Raw genomic sequence first — 18781 nt, forward strand, 5'->3', positions numbered from 1 at the left:
TGTCAATTGAGACATTGCCCTTAAAGGTTTTACAATTTAGTCCGGAAGAAATTAATTTACTTGACATTATTGCTCGAGAAAAGTGTTTTCAAATGGGAAGAGGAAGTCTCTCAAGAGTATGGACGGGGGTGAACTACCGTATTTTTCAGACTAAAAGTCGCCCCGGAATATAGGTCGCATTAGCCATAAAATGCACAATAACGTGAAAAAAACCCATATATAAGTTGCTCCGGAGTATAGGTCTCATTTTGGGGGAAATTTAATCGACAAAATCCAACACCAAGAACAGACATGAACAAGCAACAACAGGCTAAATGATGGGTATGCTAACGTACGTGACATAAACACAAACGAAGAGCTGAGAACGGGCCTGACGTAACATTCAGAGTTATTCAAATAACTATTACAGAAAAAACATGTTTATAAAACCATCGGTGTCACTCCAATTCATTAAATCCGTCGATCGTCCTTTATGTCAACAATGGTGCGCGCCGCTGACGGCGCTTGCACTTCAAAATATTCCACAGGTCCGTATAACGATATATAAATTACCGTGATTTCCAGTGCATGATGCACAAACTTTAACTAATTTATTGTCTTAAAATTTGGGGTTCGCATTATGCATGGGTACAATTCTTTGAAGAAAATCTTCCTCGAAATAAAACTTGAAATCACCTTTCTTCTTGTTTGTTGTCAATCGCGCATCGCATTCAGCCATCCTGCCCAACACACTTAGTCAGTAAAATTCATAATTGACGACACATCGTTTGATGCGATGGTGCAATCCTTGATGGTTTGTTATTGTCAAATATTGTTAGTTTTTTTATCTCCATCGCAGACCGGATATCATACGGAGGCAGTATCACTGCGCATGCGCACTATGGATCCGATGCGCAGAACAGATGCGCAAGACACGTCAGCTATTTAAAGAGCCAGAGTTCAGTTTAATTAGCAGTTTCATCAAAATAGTTAAGAGAGCAAGTTATAGTATAGCATTTCAAAAGAAAGTCATTGAAGTGGCAGAAGAATTAGGCAATAGGGCAGCTGCGCGCCAATTTGATGTCAATTAATCAAACATAAGACTCTGGAGGAAGAAAAAAAATCAATTTGATACTGCAAAGGCTTCAGCAAGAGCACCTGGAAGAGGAAAGAAAGCGGTTGTTCCCAAAGATGATCTTTTTTCTGAAATAATTTTACGTTTACGGACTTAAGTAAGAGTCAAAATTTGGGTGCGTATTATACATGGGATACGGGCTTTTTTCCAGCATCGACATGCCATTTTTAGGGTGCGTATTATGCATGGGGGCATATTATACATGGAAAGTTACGGTATATATCAAATAACTATTATATACGCAATCATATTATCAAACCATCTGTGTCATTCCAAATCATTAAATCCATCGATCAAATTCCTCATCCTTTGTCAACAACGCCGCGCGTGCGCCCTGACGTCAGCCTCGTCATTATTCCACAGATCTAGTATATAACTATATTGTAGCGTTAACAAAGTACAAGGAAAGACGTGGGTTTGGTAAACGGCTCTTTATTTAACAAAACAAGAGTTCAATGAGCCAACAACTACTGAACTGTAACGATAAAAACATATACAAGTTGCTACACGAAATAAAATATCAATTAACTATAACATAAATAGTTCACCACCACACGGCCCCAAGCACCGGCGTCGACTTCCAGGTGTGTGGCTTCGTGGACGTCCATCCCCGGAGGTGGCACTTCCACCCACGGAGGTGGAAGAGAGCTCCATAGAATAGGACCGGGCGTGCGTAAAAGCCATGTCCGAGCCCCATCCACCGTCCCCGGTCAGCCACCCGGCCGAGCACCGGCCCCCGACTTCCATCCACGGAGGTGAAAGAGAGCTCTGTAGAGTAGGACCGGGCGTGCGTAAAAGCCATGTCCGAGCCCCATCCACGTCGTATTAAGAAAAATACAATCACCTCAGTTGAATACATTATGGTGTACACAGGAAGGCCAGTTGACAGGACAAGATATGACCTCATGGGGGCGCTCTTGCTATATGCCTGCTTTCAAGTCAGGCAGCGTGTGTGCATGTTTGTGTGCGTGTAGAGGGTCTCTCTTGCTCTCTCTCTCTGGTGATCCATTGTGCTTCCAAACTGCGAGGGAGACCACACGAGATGCAAAGCCGGAGCAGAGTGTTGAAGTCCAGCAGAAGACCTTTGTGTCAACTTCTCTCAGTCCCTTCCTCCTCATCCACATCACTCGGGATCAACCTTCAACCCATCACGTCCACCTCCGACTGGGAAAGTTGAATCGGTTTGGAGAAGGGAAGAGAAGAAAAAAAGTGGCCATGAACGCCACGGGCTTCAACCACACGGATGGCAGCTTGTTCAACAGGACAGAGGGCATGCTGTGCTGCAACCTGTCGTCGGTAGTGACCGACCAAGGTTTGGCGGCCGCCTCCCTGGACGAGAGGAGCCTGTTCGTCATGCGTGTGGTTCAGATCGCTGTCATGTGCGTGCTGTCCCTCACCGTGGTCTTCGGCATCTTCTTCCTGGGCTGCAACCTACTCATCAAGTCCGAGGGCATGATCAACTTCTTGGTGACCGACAGGAGGCCCTCCAAAGAGGCTGAGGCGGTCATTGTTGGAGCCTACTGAACTCAAAACCCCGGACCAAGACTTGGGACCTGTGTCCGTGCACAATGAGATTCCCCGGGAGGTAAAAACTAGTCTCTCCTGCGGGTCCTTTTTTTTAAGAGGCTGATTTGTTGATGCAGTATTCACTGTTGTAATGTTACAGTCAGTTAGCGACAGTCCTTGTTAACCATCATTTGATATGTTTATTGGAAAAGGAGCATCATGTAAATATGTACTGAATGTGTTTTTTGCAAATAAGCTAAAGTGTGTGTGACAAATTGGAATAAATCGACTCTGCAATTAAACACTTGACACAGTCTGTTTCTGTATAGTCCAGTTTTTTATTTGTCTCCCCAAAATATGTGTATGGAGAGGCCGACTGTCGCTCATTTCACATTTGAGCTCATGAGTTCATGATTAGAATATCGGAAGAGTCCAAAATCTGTTCAGTTGCTGACGTCACCATTTCATGAAAAAGCATGCACCTCTATATTTATTTATTGTGGAACGTGCCACATATTTGTTAATGAATGTTGACTTCTGTTTGTTTGCTTTCAGTTTATCCACTTGGAAGTGGTTTTCATGCGATCTGACTATGTAAATATTAACAACTGTTCTGTGCAATCATTAAAAAAATATATGAAAAAAAAAATATTTTGAGAATATTTGGACGCGTACCTCCAGCACGTTTTTGTGCTCGTTTCATTTCAGCTCAGCAGTAAGTCACTTGTACATTATTAAAAGCTCCAAAGGCATAAAAGAGTTTGCCATGGGGAACCAAGTGACATTATTGTCCTCATCACAAGCAACATGATGTCAATATAATGCTGTTTCACGAAGATTTGACTCAAGTGCCGACCAACACTTGTCATCATCTAAAGTGGGCAAAATGCAAGGAACTGTTTGTGTGTTACGTAGTTGTGTCCCGTCTGGATGAAAATGTTGGTGATGCACGTCGCTTCTGCTGCGCTTCAGCTCCCCAGGGCCAAAGCAGGAGATTCGACACGGTTTTGACGGCTCGGCTTGTCAGCCGCGGGGCGATATGTTGCAGTGTGATGGCTCACATATTCCACGTGTCACGCTGACACTGAAAAAGTCAAAATCAACTTTCAAGACATTCTCGCCTTTCTCACTTCCTCTTTTTTTCTGGTTGGACACGTCCTTGAATTTATTCCCTTCATGGGAAACGTAGATTAGTGATGGATGAGTACTGATAGGTATCGATATCAGGCCGATACCAACCTTATTTCAAGGTATCGGGTACTTGTAAAGGATGCCGATATCACCTATTGATACTTAAAGCAGAACGCTTAATTTGACATCGAATAAGTCTTACTTGTTATCACTGAATTATCACGTGTATGAACAAAGATAAAAAATTCTTTGTTCAGAATTATTGGAAGTCTCATCTGAGCGTGATTTAGCTGTAATCTTACAATTTTTGACCCCATGATTTGAGATTTTTTTTTCTCCCTAAACAAAAATTTCATCGACATGTGTAAGTTACAACTTTTATTTGCGACCATTGGGTCTTTTCAATGTGTCATTCTTCATAGCCATGATAAATTGAAAATAAATATTTACAATTTCCATCTTACTGTTGACATTGTTGTTTCCCCGAGGTGCCATGTACCTTTTTATTCCATCTGCAGTCTCCGAGGAGGGCGGAATACGGAGAGATTAGGCTGCAATTGTGGACATTTTTCTCATGTCCCAGCGGTCTCTTGCTACCACCAAGCTCACACACGACAGTGATATTGCAATAGATGTAAGAGATAGCGGCAGCATTCACTCCGTCAGCATCCCAGCGTGCAACAATGCCTTGTGTCCGCAGGGCTTGTGAGCCATCTTTGGGAATGTGTTCAAACACACAAAACATGTCTCGATGCACAGTTCGTGTTATGTGGCTGTATGATCTCACTCGGGGTATTCTCTATGGGTCAAAAAGCCAGTTGTGCTCCGCAGCGACAGCAACCGCAGGGTGTTGATTGCGGGCTAAAAAGAGGCTTCGGGTCCTGACTTGGGAGCGCCTGATTGGCTGACTCACAGAGGGCCAGTCGATGGAGCGGATAGCGACTAAAAGCTCGGAATAGCAGGGAGGCGGACGCACCTAAACGCCTCCTTTTTCTTGACAGGGAAGCTGTTTTTATAAACCAGATGTACTTTATGCTTTGGTTGTTTTGATTGTTTAAAGGAATACTTGAAATCAAGAACAATCTGAATCAACAGACAAATACAATTATTGCATTCATTGTATTCAGTTTTTTTATACAGCAAGCCAAACCTTGAACCGTTGTTGAACAATCATTAGCGCCTTACCGAGATGCAAAGAACAGCAGAGGGGAGGAATTAAGAATTGAATTACCGTTTCAATATGGATGATACCTCCAACGGCATGCTGGATAATCATATTTGCATAGTGCACGAGGCGGCCGAGAGTCTCATCTGTACCACGAGTGCACGTTGTGGGCTGTAATATAATTCATACGGAAAACATATGCAACATGCATCATGTACGTATATTATGCGCTCGTGAGCACTGGAAATTAGCCATCAGAAGTAATCGCGTTGGCTAACGACAAGCTCCAAGTTTAGAGTGCAAAGTTGCAATGACAGTCTTGAACTGGAATGCAATATTCATCAACTTCTATAGAAAAAATACAATCTAGTTCAAGAAGTTCAATGGATATTTTGTAAAATGGACTTTTAGGGTTGAAAGTCTGAAAGAAAAGTCAACTCCCCCATGAGAATGGGTAAACAAATAGGAGCTCAAACGGGTCAAGCTAATTCTGGAGCGGCAGTCTGAGCATGACCCGCTCATTAGTCATTTCAGCCATGCAAATTGAAGGTTCTAAAAGTAATAGGGCGTTATTGACCCCTTCCAAACTCCATTTGCGTTCTTGCGTGAGCATATGGTCCGGCATTATTGAGCGTCCCAAGAGACAACAACCTCTGGAAAATGAAAGTAAAGCTCCCCCGTTTTGCGGAAGGCTTCGTCATCCGCCATTAGCGGCCGAGGTTACGGCCTCTTGAAGAAACCACAATAAACTTTGGTCAGGGGCTATTTAACTCCGCTGCGGAAGACGGGACGAGAACTTACCGCCGGTATAAATAATATTTGACAAGGTCTGCACACTTTGTTCCAAGAGCTGGCTGGCTCGTTATTATATCGGTAAAATCATAAGAAGCGCCTGAAATATTCCTTCTTCAGCTTAGGTCGGCCCATGCTAAAACCTTCAGCTTAAAGATGCCATTAGCCGTCATTTTATAAATCCAGTGAAATGTACTCTAAACATACAGCAGGTTGTTAAGTTAAATCTGCCGCACCTCATGACCTCATGCTGTTTATAATTTACTTATTTCCACTTGAAGTCAGCGCAGAGATAAGCGTATCCGCTATATGATTTTATTACATTTCCAGCATTTTTATGTTCAAGAAGTATAGACAAAAAAGTAAATAACAAAATAATAAGTGATACAAACACAGCAGTACTGACACAGTTTGCCCGGGCGTGCCGACACGCTTCACAAAGCTTCACCTACCCATCACGACTAAAAAGCCTTCTGGAGCGTTCTGGGCTGAGCAAAGATACGCTGATGAGAAACGTTTTTTTCCGACGTGATTCTGGCAATCGGCGCTGACACTTTGGACCTACCTGCTGAGGAGCAGTTCCCGGCCTGCCAATGCGGCGCACGCCGCCTCGCCCCAGCTGTCACATACGCTCACTTTCCGAGCCAGTCCCGAAAGACCTTTGGCTGAGCTAGTCTTTACCGCCAGGCTGTCATCAAGTGGCGGCGGTCGGATGTTATTACTCCGCAAATACAGTGCTACCTTGACTGACGACTCGAATTCGTTTGGTGGCCAAACTTCTTCCTATTGAAACTCATTCAGTGCCGTTGACGGTTATAGACGTCAAATATATTAACTGGGTTGGCAGTGAATGAGTTAATCCTTTATGGTCCCGCCAAAAAACACCACCACCACCGCCAACACACCAATTACAAAAAAGGCGAAACTAAATGGGAAAAAGTGTTCGACTGTTTTGAAATGGCGTTTGCCCTCCATTATAATCGACAGGCTGTTCAGAAATTGGATGGATCCGGACTCCACGGGGAGCACAACCTCTCAGATTGCACTCGGCATCTCGGCTGCATTAGCTCCAATCTGATTTGCCAGCTGAGCAAAGTGTCCTGAATTTCTTGTCTGATGGTGTACCTTGAGAATTCATGCCTAATGGTGCACCTCCTGCTTCTGTCACAGCTCATGAGCGTAAGGCCAGGCCGCTGTACGGCAAAACCTCTTCAGGGTCATGACTTATTGAGCTTCCTCCAAATGCTTCTCTTGGTGCCGCGAGCTGGCGCTCCCTCAGGCCCGGTTCCATTATCACGTGCTTTCGTCTGCAGGCGCTACACGAACCCGACATCGGTGCTGTGACCCACGGCGGCTGTCTATGTCTCCCGCTGATCCAGAGTCTTGTGAGGAATCAGCGGTGGAAGTCACCATTGTAAAGTCTGGTATGATCTGATAGTAATCACAATAATACCTTTCTTTTCGGGTTTTGTCCGTTCTGTAAGCATCAGGGATTCAAGTAATGCTTACCGTGTTTTTCCATGCATAATGCGCAAAATTTAACTAATTTATTGTCCTAAAATCTGGGGTGCGCATTATGCATGGGTACAATTTTTTTTTTTAAGAAAATCTCCCTCGAAATAAAACTTGAAATCACACCTTTCTTCTTGTTTGTTGTCAATCGCGCATCGCATTCAGCCATCCTGCCCAACACACTTGGTAAAATTCATAATTGACGACACATCGTTTGATGCGATGGTGCAATCCTTGATGGTGTGTTATTGTCAAATATTGTTTGTTTTTTAATCTCCATCGCGGACCGGGCGTCATACGGAGGCCGCCATTACAGATGCGCAGAACGGATGCGCGAGACACGTCAGCTATATAAAGAGCGAGAGTTCAGTTCTCTACCTATTAGTTTCAATTCACAGTTTAATTTGCAGTTTCAATCAGCAAATAACAAAATGCGTATTACAGGTAATATTTTATTTCACAACACTTTGCCTTGTTCCTTTCTTCTCTGCTGTTCACTTCAAACACGCTCCATACGAACACAATGCTCTTGTATCAGACGCTTGCCCGATCACCTGCTTGTTTGCTGTCACAATGTACCCTACACAAATCCGAAACATTTCTCCGCTATCGAGTTTGCTAGCGCATGCGCAGTGATACTGACCGGCGGAATAACATCCGGTTGTTCCCAAGGATGATCTTTTTTCTGAAATAATTTTACGTTTACGGACTTAAGTAAGAGTCAAAATTTGGGTGCGTATTATACATGGGTACAGGCTTTTTTTCCAGCATCGACATGCCATTTTTAGGGTGCGTATTTTGCATGGAAAAACACGGTATTTTGATAATCAAGTAATTTGTCGATGGGTTTGTCAATTAATTGAGGAACTGGGTGGTTTTAACTTTTCGTTTCTTCAAAACCAGAGCATTATATGCAGAATGGCAGGTTTGATCTGTGATGTAATAGGCACAAAAAAAAATCCCAAACTGCCAAAATCCTGAGAGATCACTTTTTTTAGATATTGCAAGCTGTGACTTTGATATTTGACTCTTCAAATAAATCATATTTGCCGACAGATGCAAGGGGGGGACTAGGTGGGCAAAGATAAGCAGTTTGCACTGACGGGAGAGATCGATCATAAACAGATGGCGATAATAAGATAGAGAGAAAATAAAGATTCTTGAACGGAGGGGGGGAAGCAAAATGCTGCCCATTGGCATTAAAGTCAGTCACTCTGCGTTAGAATCATTCACTTCACAAGCCGGGCGACTTAACTGCCTGTGAATAGGATGACATTAGCAAATGTCACTCACATCAAGCTGCGGCCGCTAGGCTACGCGCTAGGCTACGCGCTAGGCTACGCGCTAGGCTACGCGCTAGGCTACGCGCTAGGCTACGCGCTAGGCTTATACTTTCAGGTTTCCAACATCAGTGAAGTGATTTGTTTTTTATTTGATTTTATAGCATGTATGTTCATCCAAATCTATTTATTGTAATATTTAGCCTTTATTGTAAAATAAAATAAAAAAAAAACTTAAGTTTAGTAACTTTGCTATATGCTACCACTATGCGTGCGACAACCCACGGAGCAAACCCACACCTTACACCACAGCAGCTGTCCCCCCCGATCCCCATCAGGCCCGACACTGCGGGATGCAAATGGACCACCGCGGTTCTGTCGTCCCTGCTGCTTATTCCCCTCGCGAATAGGGCTGAGTCATTCAGCAGCTTTGCTCCTTTTATTCCTTGCTTGCTGTCAATCTGCATTATTGCGAACGCGACGTTCATTAACTTGGAGCTTGATCTTTGTTGTTGAGCGACGAGCGGTTGGATGTTGAGAAAGAAGCGTTCACCGTCTGCATCAAAAGCATTTTTGTCCCTCCATTATTTCGTTTTTTATATTACCACCCGTTGAAATATAATTAGGGGAATAGTAACACCGAAGTCATTATGCGAAAAATCAAATACACCACTCATTTCAATCATTTCATTTTAGCTGGAGGTTTATATCAAATTATAAATAGTATTATTTACACTTGTATGTAAATGAAAGATATGTATCGAGCCCTGGCCTGTTCATCATTAGAGAATCTGCTGTAATATTTTCACTGCAGTTCTCGAGAGAATGGAAGTCCAATGACACACAATGAATAAAGTGTTACAAATGATGCCCCACTGAGTGAGACATTTACATCAGGAATGAGAAACTTTTGGATTTTCGCAGTTCTCATTACAGGTAATAAATGGGAAGCAAACAGGAGGCCTCGTCTCTATCACAGGGTTCACATCGCGAAGCCTGCATACGATCGTGTGAATGATCCACGCAGCTTATGAAAGGTTTTGCACCTGGACGAGTATTAGCGACACTCTGATCTATTGCGTCTATCTTTGGTGCCGTGAACAGCCTCTCTGTTTCCTTTGAGGGGGAAATTGATTAGTGACTAGAATGAAAAAGAGGGGGAGCGGGTTGGTCTTGATGGTCTCATGATGCGATTTTAGTAGGGTACCGGGAGACTACATCTCTGAAGGAGATTTTTGCAGGTTTTTTTTATGGCAAGTGTAGTACTAGAGCAGGGGTCTCAAACTCCAGTCCTCGGGGGTCGCATTCCTGTGAGTTCATCCTCACGTTCTGCAGGAACCTGATAATTGAATCAGGTGTGTTTAATGAGGGAAACTTGGAAAACATGTAGGGATGCGGCCCCCGAGGACTGGTGTTTGAGACCCCTGTACTAGAGGGATATTGAGTAGCACAAAATTCAAGTCAAGACTTGCGTACTGGCGGGGAAAAAAAGTGTTGGTTGCTTGATTTACCTCCGATCCCCTGAGGCAAATCTTTCCATTGCTTTATTTCTGAGCGGCCTTTAACAGACGTCCGTGTAATATGATTTGAGAGAAACAATCCAGCCGACAATATTTCCCAAATGGTTTGTTGTCCCTGGCCACATTTAAATTCTAAACATGGTTCTGCCTCGGCAAAAAAAATCACCATGGAGTTAACGTGGAGGCCAAAAGGCGCATTTATGTATATAAATAAAAAATTCTGTCTGTTATTCAAATCTTAATTTTTACGTGATGAAGAACCAAATCTGTCATCAGAATTTTTGTATAACAAACATCAACATCGGCTTAAAAAAATCTAAATCAGTCAGGGCCTAGCTCTTGATATCTCTATAAATAATGGTGAATACAAGGTGCCACACTTGCTTCTGCGCCGAAGCCCCTCTTCCTTCCCTCTCGTTTATTCTTGCCGTTATGAGACACCATTAAAATCAATGCGTATGAATCCATGGGATTTTCCACTGCTGTGATTTTTAGCCCGCACAACAGGTCACGTGTTTCGCAACACACAACACGGCTTTCACTCTCTGATGCATCACACTGATAATGGCACACACTGGAATAGAACTCCCCATGCCCCCTATATTATATATGTGTGTGTGTGTGTCTGCGTGCGTGCGTGCGTGGGTGTCTATATCTATATCTATATCTATCTATCTATCTATCTATCTATCTATCTATCTATCTATCTATCTATCTATCTATCTATCTATCTATCTATCTATCTATCTATCTATCTATCTATCTATGTATATATATATATATATATATATATATATATATATATATATATATATATATATATATATATATATATATATATATATATATATATACGTATGCACTACTGTATACTAAAGATAATTGGCGAGGTAAACTCAGCTTTGCTATAAATAGTTCAGTGGTGCCATGTCAGGTTATTTTTACAGTATAGATGCGAAGTGTCGGCAGCACGCTGGCTCCAATTGGGTGAAAGTGAGATGGAAAGGGTGAGAATACACATCACAACACTTCCTTTCATCTTGGTTTGGCCAGCCTGACATCATAACACACCCAGGGAGAAGTGTCGCTCTCATGCGGTTGGTTGCAAAGGTGGCAAAAGTAAACACGCTCTGTACTGACGACACCTGTGAAGAATAAAATGGAAAATGTAATGGCAATTATATATGGTGGTAACACACACCATACTGGTCAATTGTATATGCATTTTTATTTTATTTTTTTGCAGTAATACCATGTGACAGCTAAGTGACAGCAGTCACCCCTGAAGCACCCATGTAGACGTCATTAGAAAGGTTCATGGGGTTATTGAACACACACACACACACACACACACACACGAAGCTGTCGAAATAGGTGACAGCGAGGACAAAGAGCTGTCTGCTTGCCACCGTGCTGGTCACCTGCCGATGCAGCGATGACATTTGAAGACAAAATGATCACTTACTTGTCTAAAGGGAGCTGCTTTTTGTCATAGCGATGGTTTGAATGTCAAGCAATCTAAAAGCTGAGTTTTGATATTTGTAATACCGTTTAAAGAGCAAATGAGGCAGATAATTTACACATGACCACTTGAAAACCATTGCAAAGACATCATTTTAACAATATTTTTCTTACTGTGTTAATCGGACACAAGCAGATATTTCAAAGAGAACTGACTGCATTACAGATGACTTCTCACGACTTCATAAAATGGCAAGGGACCTTTTTTTTTTTTCCAAAACAGGGCTATAAAAAGCAAGGCGCGCTGAATGACGTTTTCGAGAAGGATGTGAGGTGACATGTCGCGTGCTTTGAAAAACTGTCACATCACATTAGGCTTTGGACGCGGCTCGGCTCTAATGGCAGGTGCGACTGATTGAAGTGAAGGGGTGCGAGCCAGCGCCAATACTGTACACTCCACTTGCTTATAGTTTGCCTCAAAGGGCCGTTAAAATTGTCAACCCAAATTAATCTATGAACATCTCATATTGTATATACAGTATAGGGTACACAACAAACTGATGAATAACTAGTTTTCAAAACAGAGATTAATAAAAACTGTATAAATATTTAAAAATTAAATATTGAAATCAAATAAAATATTTAACAACAAAAATTATGGTAATAAATATTCCTATTTTTTTAAAGTAAAAACAATTTGAAATTTTGGAATTGCCATATGAATTTGACGCAATCTGTCTTCGCGGGCCACCTAAAATGACGTGGCGGGCTGTATCTGGCCCCCGGGCCTTGACTTTGACCCCCCCTGTTAGAAAAATGTATATATATGTTATCATGCGTTCTCTAATCAATGCCTTACCGCAATATTACTGCAATATATGCTTGCTGTTTGGCCTTGCTGTTTTTATGATGTACCACAGAAGGACAGTTCCTTTCTAACAAAGACCACTTTGTTAGACAACATGCCTCATTGCTGTCCTGCACCCCAGATGAACCTCCAAGTGACCATTAAAGTCAGGGTTTCCCAACTATCTTGATCGTAGGATTAGGTTGGAATGTATATAACCAGTAATAAATAACTTAGCTTGTTGCATCCTACACAATGTCGTAAAACTTCCCTTGCTATGTTTTAACTAGAGGTCAAAGGTTTTTTCTCCTGTATCCAGTCCACTCAAACTCCTCTTCCAAGATGTTCTTATCAGTATGTAAACACCTAGTGATTTTTGCTTACAAGACAAAGCCCACATGCTTTCCTCCTCCCCTTTAGTGTCTTATGTCTCACACTGTGGGTAGGGCAAATCCAAATAAAAAAAGCGGGAGTGCCTACAGATATTCAGTGTTTTAGAGATTGTATTAAGCTATCTGTACTGCACTCCTCGCGAGAAAAGACTTAATATTCTGTCTCACTTGTGGTTCGTTTGCTGTTGCTCTTCTATTCACTTATTCAGTCAGCGAAATAAACCTGACACCCCCCCCCCCAGACATTCATCCAATTCATCAAATTGTATTGATATCGCACTTTTCATCTCCCAAAAATGCCATGCAAATGTTTTCTTCACATTACTCGCATCACCCCGAATGTTTTAAAGTTAAAGTTAAGTTAAAGTCCCAATGATCATCACACACACATCTGGGTGTGGTGAAATTTCTCCTCTGCATTTAACCCATCCCCGTGTGATTTTGATCCATCCCCTGGGGGAGAGGGGAGCAGTGAGCAGCAGCGGTGCCGCGCTCGGGAATCATTTTGGTGATCTAACCCCCCAATTCCAACTCTTAATGCTGAGTGCCAAGCAGTGAGGCAATGGGTCCCATTTTTATATTCTTTGGTATGACCAGGCTGGGGTTTGAACCCACAACCTTCCAGTCTCAGGGAGGACACTCTACCACAAGGCCACTGAACTGGCTGAAAAATTATTTATCTGCGGCACACAGTTGGGCAGACGCCATTTTTCCAGCCAATCTCATTTTGGTGCGACCCTCCGTATGCGTCATCCCTCAGACGGCCTGATAGTCTGCCCTGTCACGCAGCAGACAGACATTCCATTAAAAGAGCATGGGCCGCTTGTTTCCTCACGACATTCATCCCTTTCGGCCTCACTTCATTGCATCCAGACGGGAGAACTTTGGCTTGCCGTTGATAGGAATTGATAAGCATCTCCTCCGGGAGCTGTCGTGCTCTCGGGGTGTCTGTGATTTGGAGAAGATCAGCCACAGAGAGCCTGTTAAATGTAAAATACTTTACTTTGTCACTCGCTCTAATGTGATCCCAGAGATTGCCAAAGGGCTTCTTACTCTCTGGCATAAAATATCGCTTATGCTCGTGTAATGATGCCTCTCAATCACTGAACACACACAAAACATCAGTCGCCGGTTTGTTGTGTGAAATGAAGGTGAAAATAATCCGTGAAGATTCCAAACATTGAGGAGGAAAAAAGATTAAATAGACCGTACGTTCGCGGAGCATTGAGACGCTATCACTGCAGTTTGTGTCTACCGAAATACGATGTTAAGATGATGAAACAGAAGTTGATTTCCGCTAAAATGCTATAATTTGCTCTTCTTCACAGAGGATGAAGAATGTATGTGTCGGCGTATTGTTTTGTTTTCCGTCGCATCCAGATCTCGCTCGCCCACCCCCGCTGTGCACAACAATCTGTCTGTCTTCACCGGAGCTTATGTGGCAAGAACATCCGCTTCTTAATAGAGCAATCACTTTCACTTTCTTAGGAGCCATACTGAGAGCTAAATTACAACAAAATATCAAAGACACCTACCCGAAATGACGTCGACGTTGTGTGAGAGATAGCACAAAAAAAAGTTGGTTTGTGATCCCAAATGATATTTAAAGCCATTTGTTAGTTCTTAATTGCTATTTAGTGCAATACTACTATAGCACACTGTGCTCCATATAAAGAAAACATGACGATTTTTTTTTTGTTGTTGGTCGGCTGTACCGAATTAATTGGTGACAGACGCATCACACCCTATTCAGAAAATGTTTCCATTCTCCATCTTTTCTCCCCCTCCTCGTTCGTGCCCATCATGGGAGAAAATGAGAGGCCGTGATATCGTTCTCCATTAGATTTCGTCACCAATTTTCAAGCAAAAAAGATCCCATAGGCGGTGCACTGTAAAAACTCCCAAAATCCATTTCCTTCACACGGCACTCTGGTACATTGCATATTAAAACCACTCCACGGCGTGCATTATGCAACCCTATGTGAGAGTTGCGTGTTCATTAAAACATGAGATCCCAACAGCCGTGTGACATCGTCGTCATCAGATTCAGAACATGCCGTACGTGCCGAACACTTTTTTTGTTTTATTCTTTTTTCGCAGCTTATCTCTCGCCGGTACTGTCACTAAGCGAGCGTAATCTGTGGCTTTTAAAGCCAAGATTACTTTGAAACAGTTTGCGCGGGAGCCCATTTAAAGGCATCTGATTGGAGCCGGTATCCTCAAGTAACAACACAGCTCCTTCCTCGCAAAGGAAGGGAAAAATACACACATACAAATACACAAATATTCTTGCCCGTGACCCTTGTGAGGATTAGCGTTTCGGGTAATGGATGGTTACTGCTATTCTTCTTCTCTGCTAATGACAAAGCAGCAGTCAATCAATGATTATTTGTGTGCGGGTAATAACCATCCTGTCAGTCAGACAGCGGAGCCTATTTGAGGTCCATGTACATTTTGTTCTCAATAGTAAGACAACTTCACCATACAAGTAGATAAGGTGCAAAAGTTTGCATTAGCAGCATGCTAACGTCAAGAGTTTTGCCCCTTTACTATTACTTTCCCGTGTAAACAATTGGAAAAAAATTATGTTGTTTTAAAATGGATGAACATCAGGTGCGGAATGGGAGCGAATCCCACAGGAGCAAAGTGTGGCCACTCTGCTGTGAAATAAGGAAACTTGCCGAGTCCCCAAACACCGCGCTCCAAATCGACACGCAGTGTCGGACGTGGCTTAAGCGAGGGGACGTGAAAACGCCTGGCACATCTGGCAACTGTAATTAGACACGCAAGGCTACACACCAGATTGTAATTTTTTTTTTTTAACTTCTGTCACACGCACTCGAGTGGATCATTTCATCCTAGTGAGGGAAATATACACAAGTACCGTATTTTTCGGACTAAAAGTCGCTCCGGAATATAGGTCGCATTAGCCATAAAATCCACAATAACGTGAAAAACAAACATATATAAGTCGCTCCGAATTTATTCGACAAAATCCAACACCAAGAACAGACATGAACGAGGAACAACAGGCTAAACGATAGGTATGCTAACGTGACTTAAACACAAAGGAAAAGCTGAGAACGGGCCTGACGTATCTATCATTCAGAGTTATTCAAATAACTATTACAGAAATAACATGTTTATAAAACCATCTGTGTCACTCCAATTCATTAAAATCAATCGATCGTCCTTTATGTCAATAATGGGGCGCGCCGCTGACGGCGCTTGCACTTCAAAATATTCCACAGGCCCATATAACAATATATAAATTATATATCAAATAACTATTATATAAGCAATCATATCATCAAACCATCTGTGTCATTCCAAATCATTAAATCCATCGATCAAATTCCTCATCCTTTGTCAACAACGCCGCGCGTGCGCCCTGACGTCAGCCTCATCGTTATTCCACAGATCTAGTATATAACTATATTGTAGCGTTAACAAAGTACAAGGAAAGACGTGGGTTTGGTAAACGGCTCTTTATTTAACAAAACAAGAGTTCAGTGAGCCAACAACTGAACTGTAACGATAAAAACATATACAAGTTGCTACACGAAATAAAATATATCAAATAACTATAATATAAATAGTTCACCCCAAGCACCGGCAGCGACTTCCAGGCGTGTGGCGGCGTGGACGTCCATCCCCGGAGGTGGCACTTCCAGCCACGGAGGTGGAAGAGAGCTCTGTAGAGTAGGACCGGGCGTGCGTAAAAGCCATGTCCGAGCCCCATCCACCGTCACCGGAAAGCCACCCGGCCGAGCGCCGGCCCCCGACTTCCATCCACGGAGGTGAAAGAGAGCTCCGTAGAGTAGCACCGGGCGTGCGTAAAAGCCATAATAGTTTTTCAAACCTTCTGTGTTACTCCAAATCATTAAACCCTTCAAACTCTTCATCCTCCATGTCACTTACAAACAAAGCCGCTAATGATGCCGGTAGTACCGGGGCCCTTCGTCATCTTCGTCATCTTGTGATCGAATCTTTGTCCTTTTTGTAAACAACCGCCGCGCCGCGCTGCTGACGTCACTTGAAATTCAAATTACAGTAATCCCTTGCTGCATCGCAGTTTCACTTTTTTTTTTTTTTTAAATATTTGAAAAAATTCACGTATAAGTCGCTCCTCAGTTTAAGTTGCCCCCCCACCCAAACTATGAAAAAAAAACCCGCAATTTATAGTCCGAAAATTACGGTATTTGTACAGTGGGAGTACGGATGTGTTCGGCGAGGCAGGCCTGCTAACCACAAGGTCACCGCGCCGTCTGTGTACGAAACTCATTTCCGATGAGGGGACTGAATATATAACGGGCTATAGATGGCGTATGTCATTTGGACTTTCCTAATGTATTTCCAGTTCTGTCCCTGATTCCAATTTGAAAGCTGCCGCGAGCCTCCCGTCGAGTCAGGCGGCCGACCGGCCTTGTTGCCTTCCTGGATGCGGTGTTACTGATGGCGCATTATGATAGTCATTTCTCGGAATGCACCTGCTCCCAATCCGTAATAAGCACGAGGCGTGCGCACGCACGAGCCAAGTGATAATGAAAAAGAACCAAATGAAAACTTCTTGAGAGCAAGCTTGAGCCGATCGTCACAAAATAACAATAAGACATTTACTAACTTGATTGTCACGCGAGGTGTTTTAGTTCAAGCCGAGCCTCATCTGAAATTGAACACGAGCTGTTGTTGGAAAAAATCTTCCAAGCTTCAAGGCAAATGTTTGTTTTGCTGCTGTGTGCTGCATATTGAATGAAAGCACTTAAGTATTGGGACGCCATATATGTATATTTAAAGGCCTTTGATGAATGACTTGAATACTAATATTCATTAGGATGGTGCACACCAACACACTGCTGAAAAGCTCCTACACAATTAGTGTAATTTTCCGCTCATGTGCACACCTAAAACACGCACACGCACGAGTTTTTTCACCTACATGCGCCACTGAAATTTTTTCACACATTAGTCAATTTTGTTCATTTCAAATAAGAGACGTGCAATATCGTTTTTGTTTTTACACCGATACCAGTACGAGTAGTTAGTCTTGAGTACTCAGCCGATATCGAGTAGCACATACACACACACAAATTACTCTCACGTTCATTTTCTCAATTGACTTTTTTGGGGGGTCGTGTGGCAATGCAAGCAAATGAGTGACGCATAGCTGCGTGAAACATAATGCTTCCTCCGTCTTGCGCTGATGGCGACAGCACGTCAACAGAAGCCAGACCAATTCATTTCGTGGCAACGTGTTCCAGCAGAAAAACTCTTTGGGCCGATGACAAGCGGGACAATCAGACAAGACGTACCCTGCCGACCGTGACTTATCTCCCAACACTACCATTCATCGTGTGTCTGACATTTATTTTTGACATTCAGCAGACAACAAGCATGTTTCCCTGTCATATTCATCTAGGGAAGCCTGACAAAACACGGATGAGCTTACATAAACATAACTCGAAAGAGTCTAAAAAAGCTGAATTAACCCATTCTTGACTACAATTATTTGGTAAACATACTGTGAGTGTTTACTTGACATCATTTACAATGAATCAGCAAACCGAAACAAATTGTTTCCCAAGATACGTAAATGAATATAAAAAACAAAAATCAATACTGTACATTTGAACAAACCAAAATGACAAATCGAAATAATGCCAACTTGTCACCCCCATGGGTCATAATTTGCCCACTAAATAAATATTTATCAGTCTAAATGAACAGATTGCACGACTGATATTTTCTAGCACCAACGTTGTCTCATCAGACCAAAGTGCTCCTCATTTCCTTGGAGCGGGTCATGAAAGGAATGCGATTGTGTATTGTTGATGGTTACGGTGAACGTGCTTGACAGGAAGCCGATGGTTAGATGAGAGAAGAGTGCCCCGAAGGCAGGTCAGCCGCGCCGGGCTCCCAGCGAGGGGGTCGTGCAGGGAGGAACGACCCAAAAGGACTGCGGGCGGGGCAACATTGACAAGCTCATACACTGCCGATCAATCTGGCACACTGCAATCAAGCGCTGCACGGGAAAAAGTGTACTAGGATAGGAAACAGAAAT

At 42.9% G+C, this 18781-nt stretch overlaps 1 protein-coding gene across 1 annotated transcript; it reads left to right on the top strand.

Moving 5' to 3' along the window:
- Positions 1-2141: 2141 nt before the first annotated feature.
- On the top strand, positions 2142-3197 carry LOC133159480 (protein reprimo B-like). The gene has a single exon (XM_061286508.1). The coding sequence runs from the start codon at positions 2330-2332 to the stop codon at positions 2636-2638; it is 309 nt and encodes a 102-aa protein (XP_061142492.1). The 5' UTR covers positions 2142-2329; the 3' UTR covers positions 2639-3197.
- Positions 3198-18781: the final 15584 nt, after the last annotated feature.

This window comes from Syngnathus typhle, linkage group LG9 (assembly GCF_033458585.1).
Source record: "Syngnathus typhle isolate RoL2023-S1 ecotype Sweden linkage group LG9, RoL_Styp_1.0, whole genome shotgun sequence".
NCBI classification, from domain to species: domain Eukaryota; kingdom Metazoa; phylum Chordata; class Actinopteri; order Syngnathiformes; family Syngnathidae; genus Syngnathus; species Syngnathus typhle.

Excerpts from the sequence above, each read along its gene's own strand:
- LOC133159480 (XM_061286508.1), top strand. The coding sequence starts at position 2,330 with ATGAACGCCACGGGCTTCAACCACACGGATGGCAGCTTGTTCAACAGG.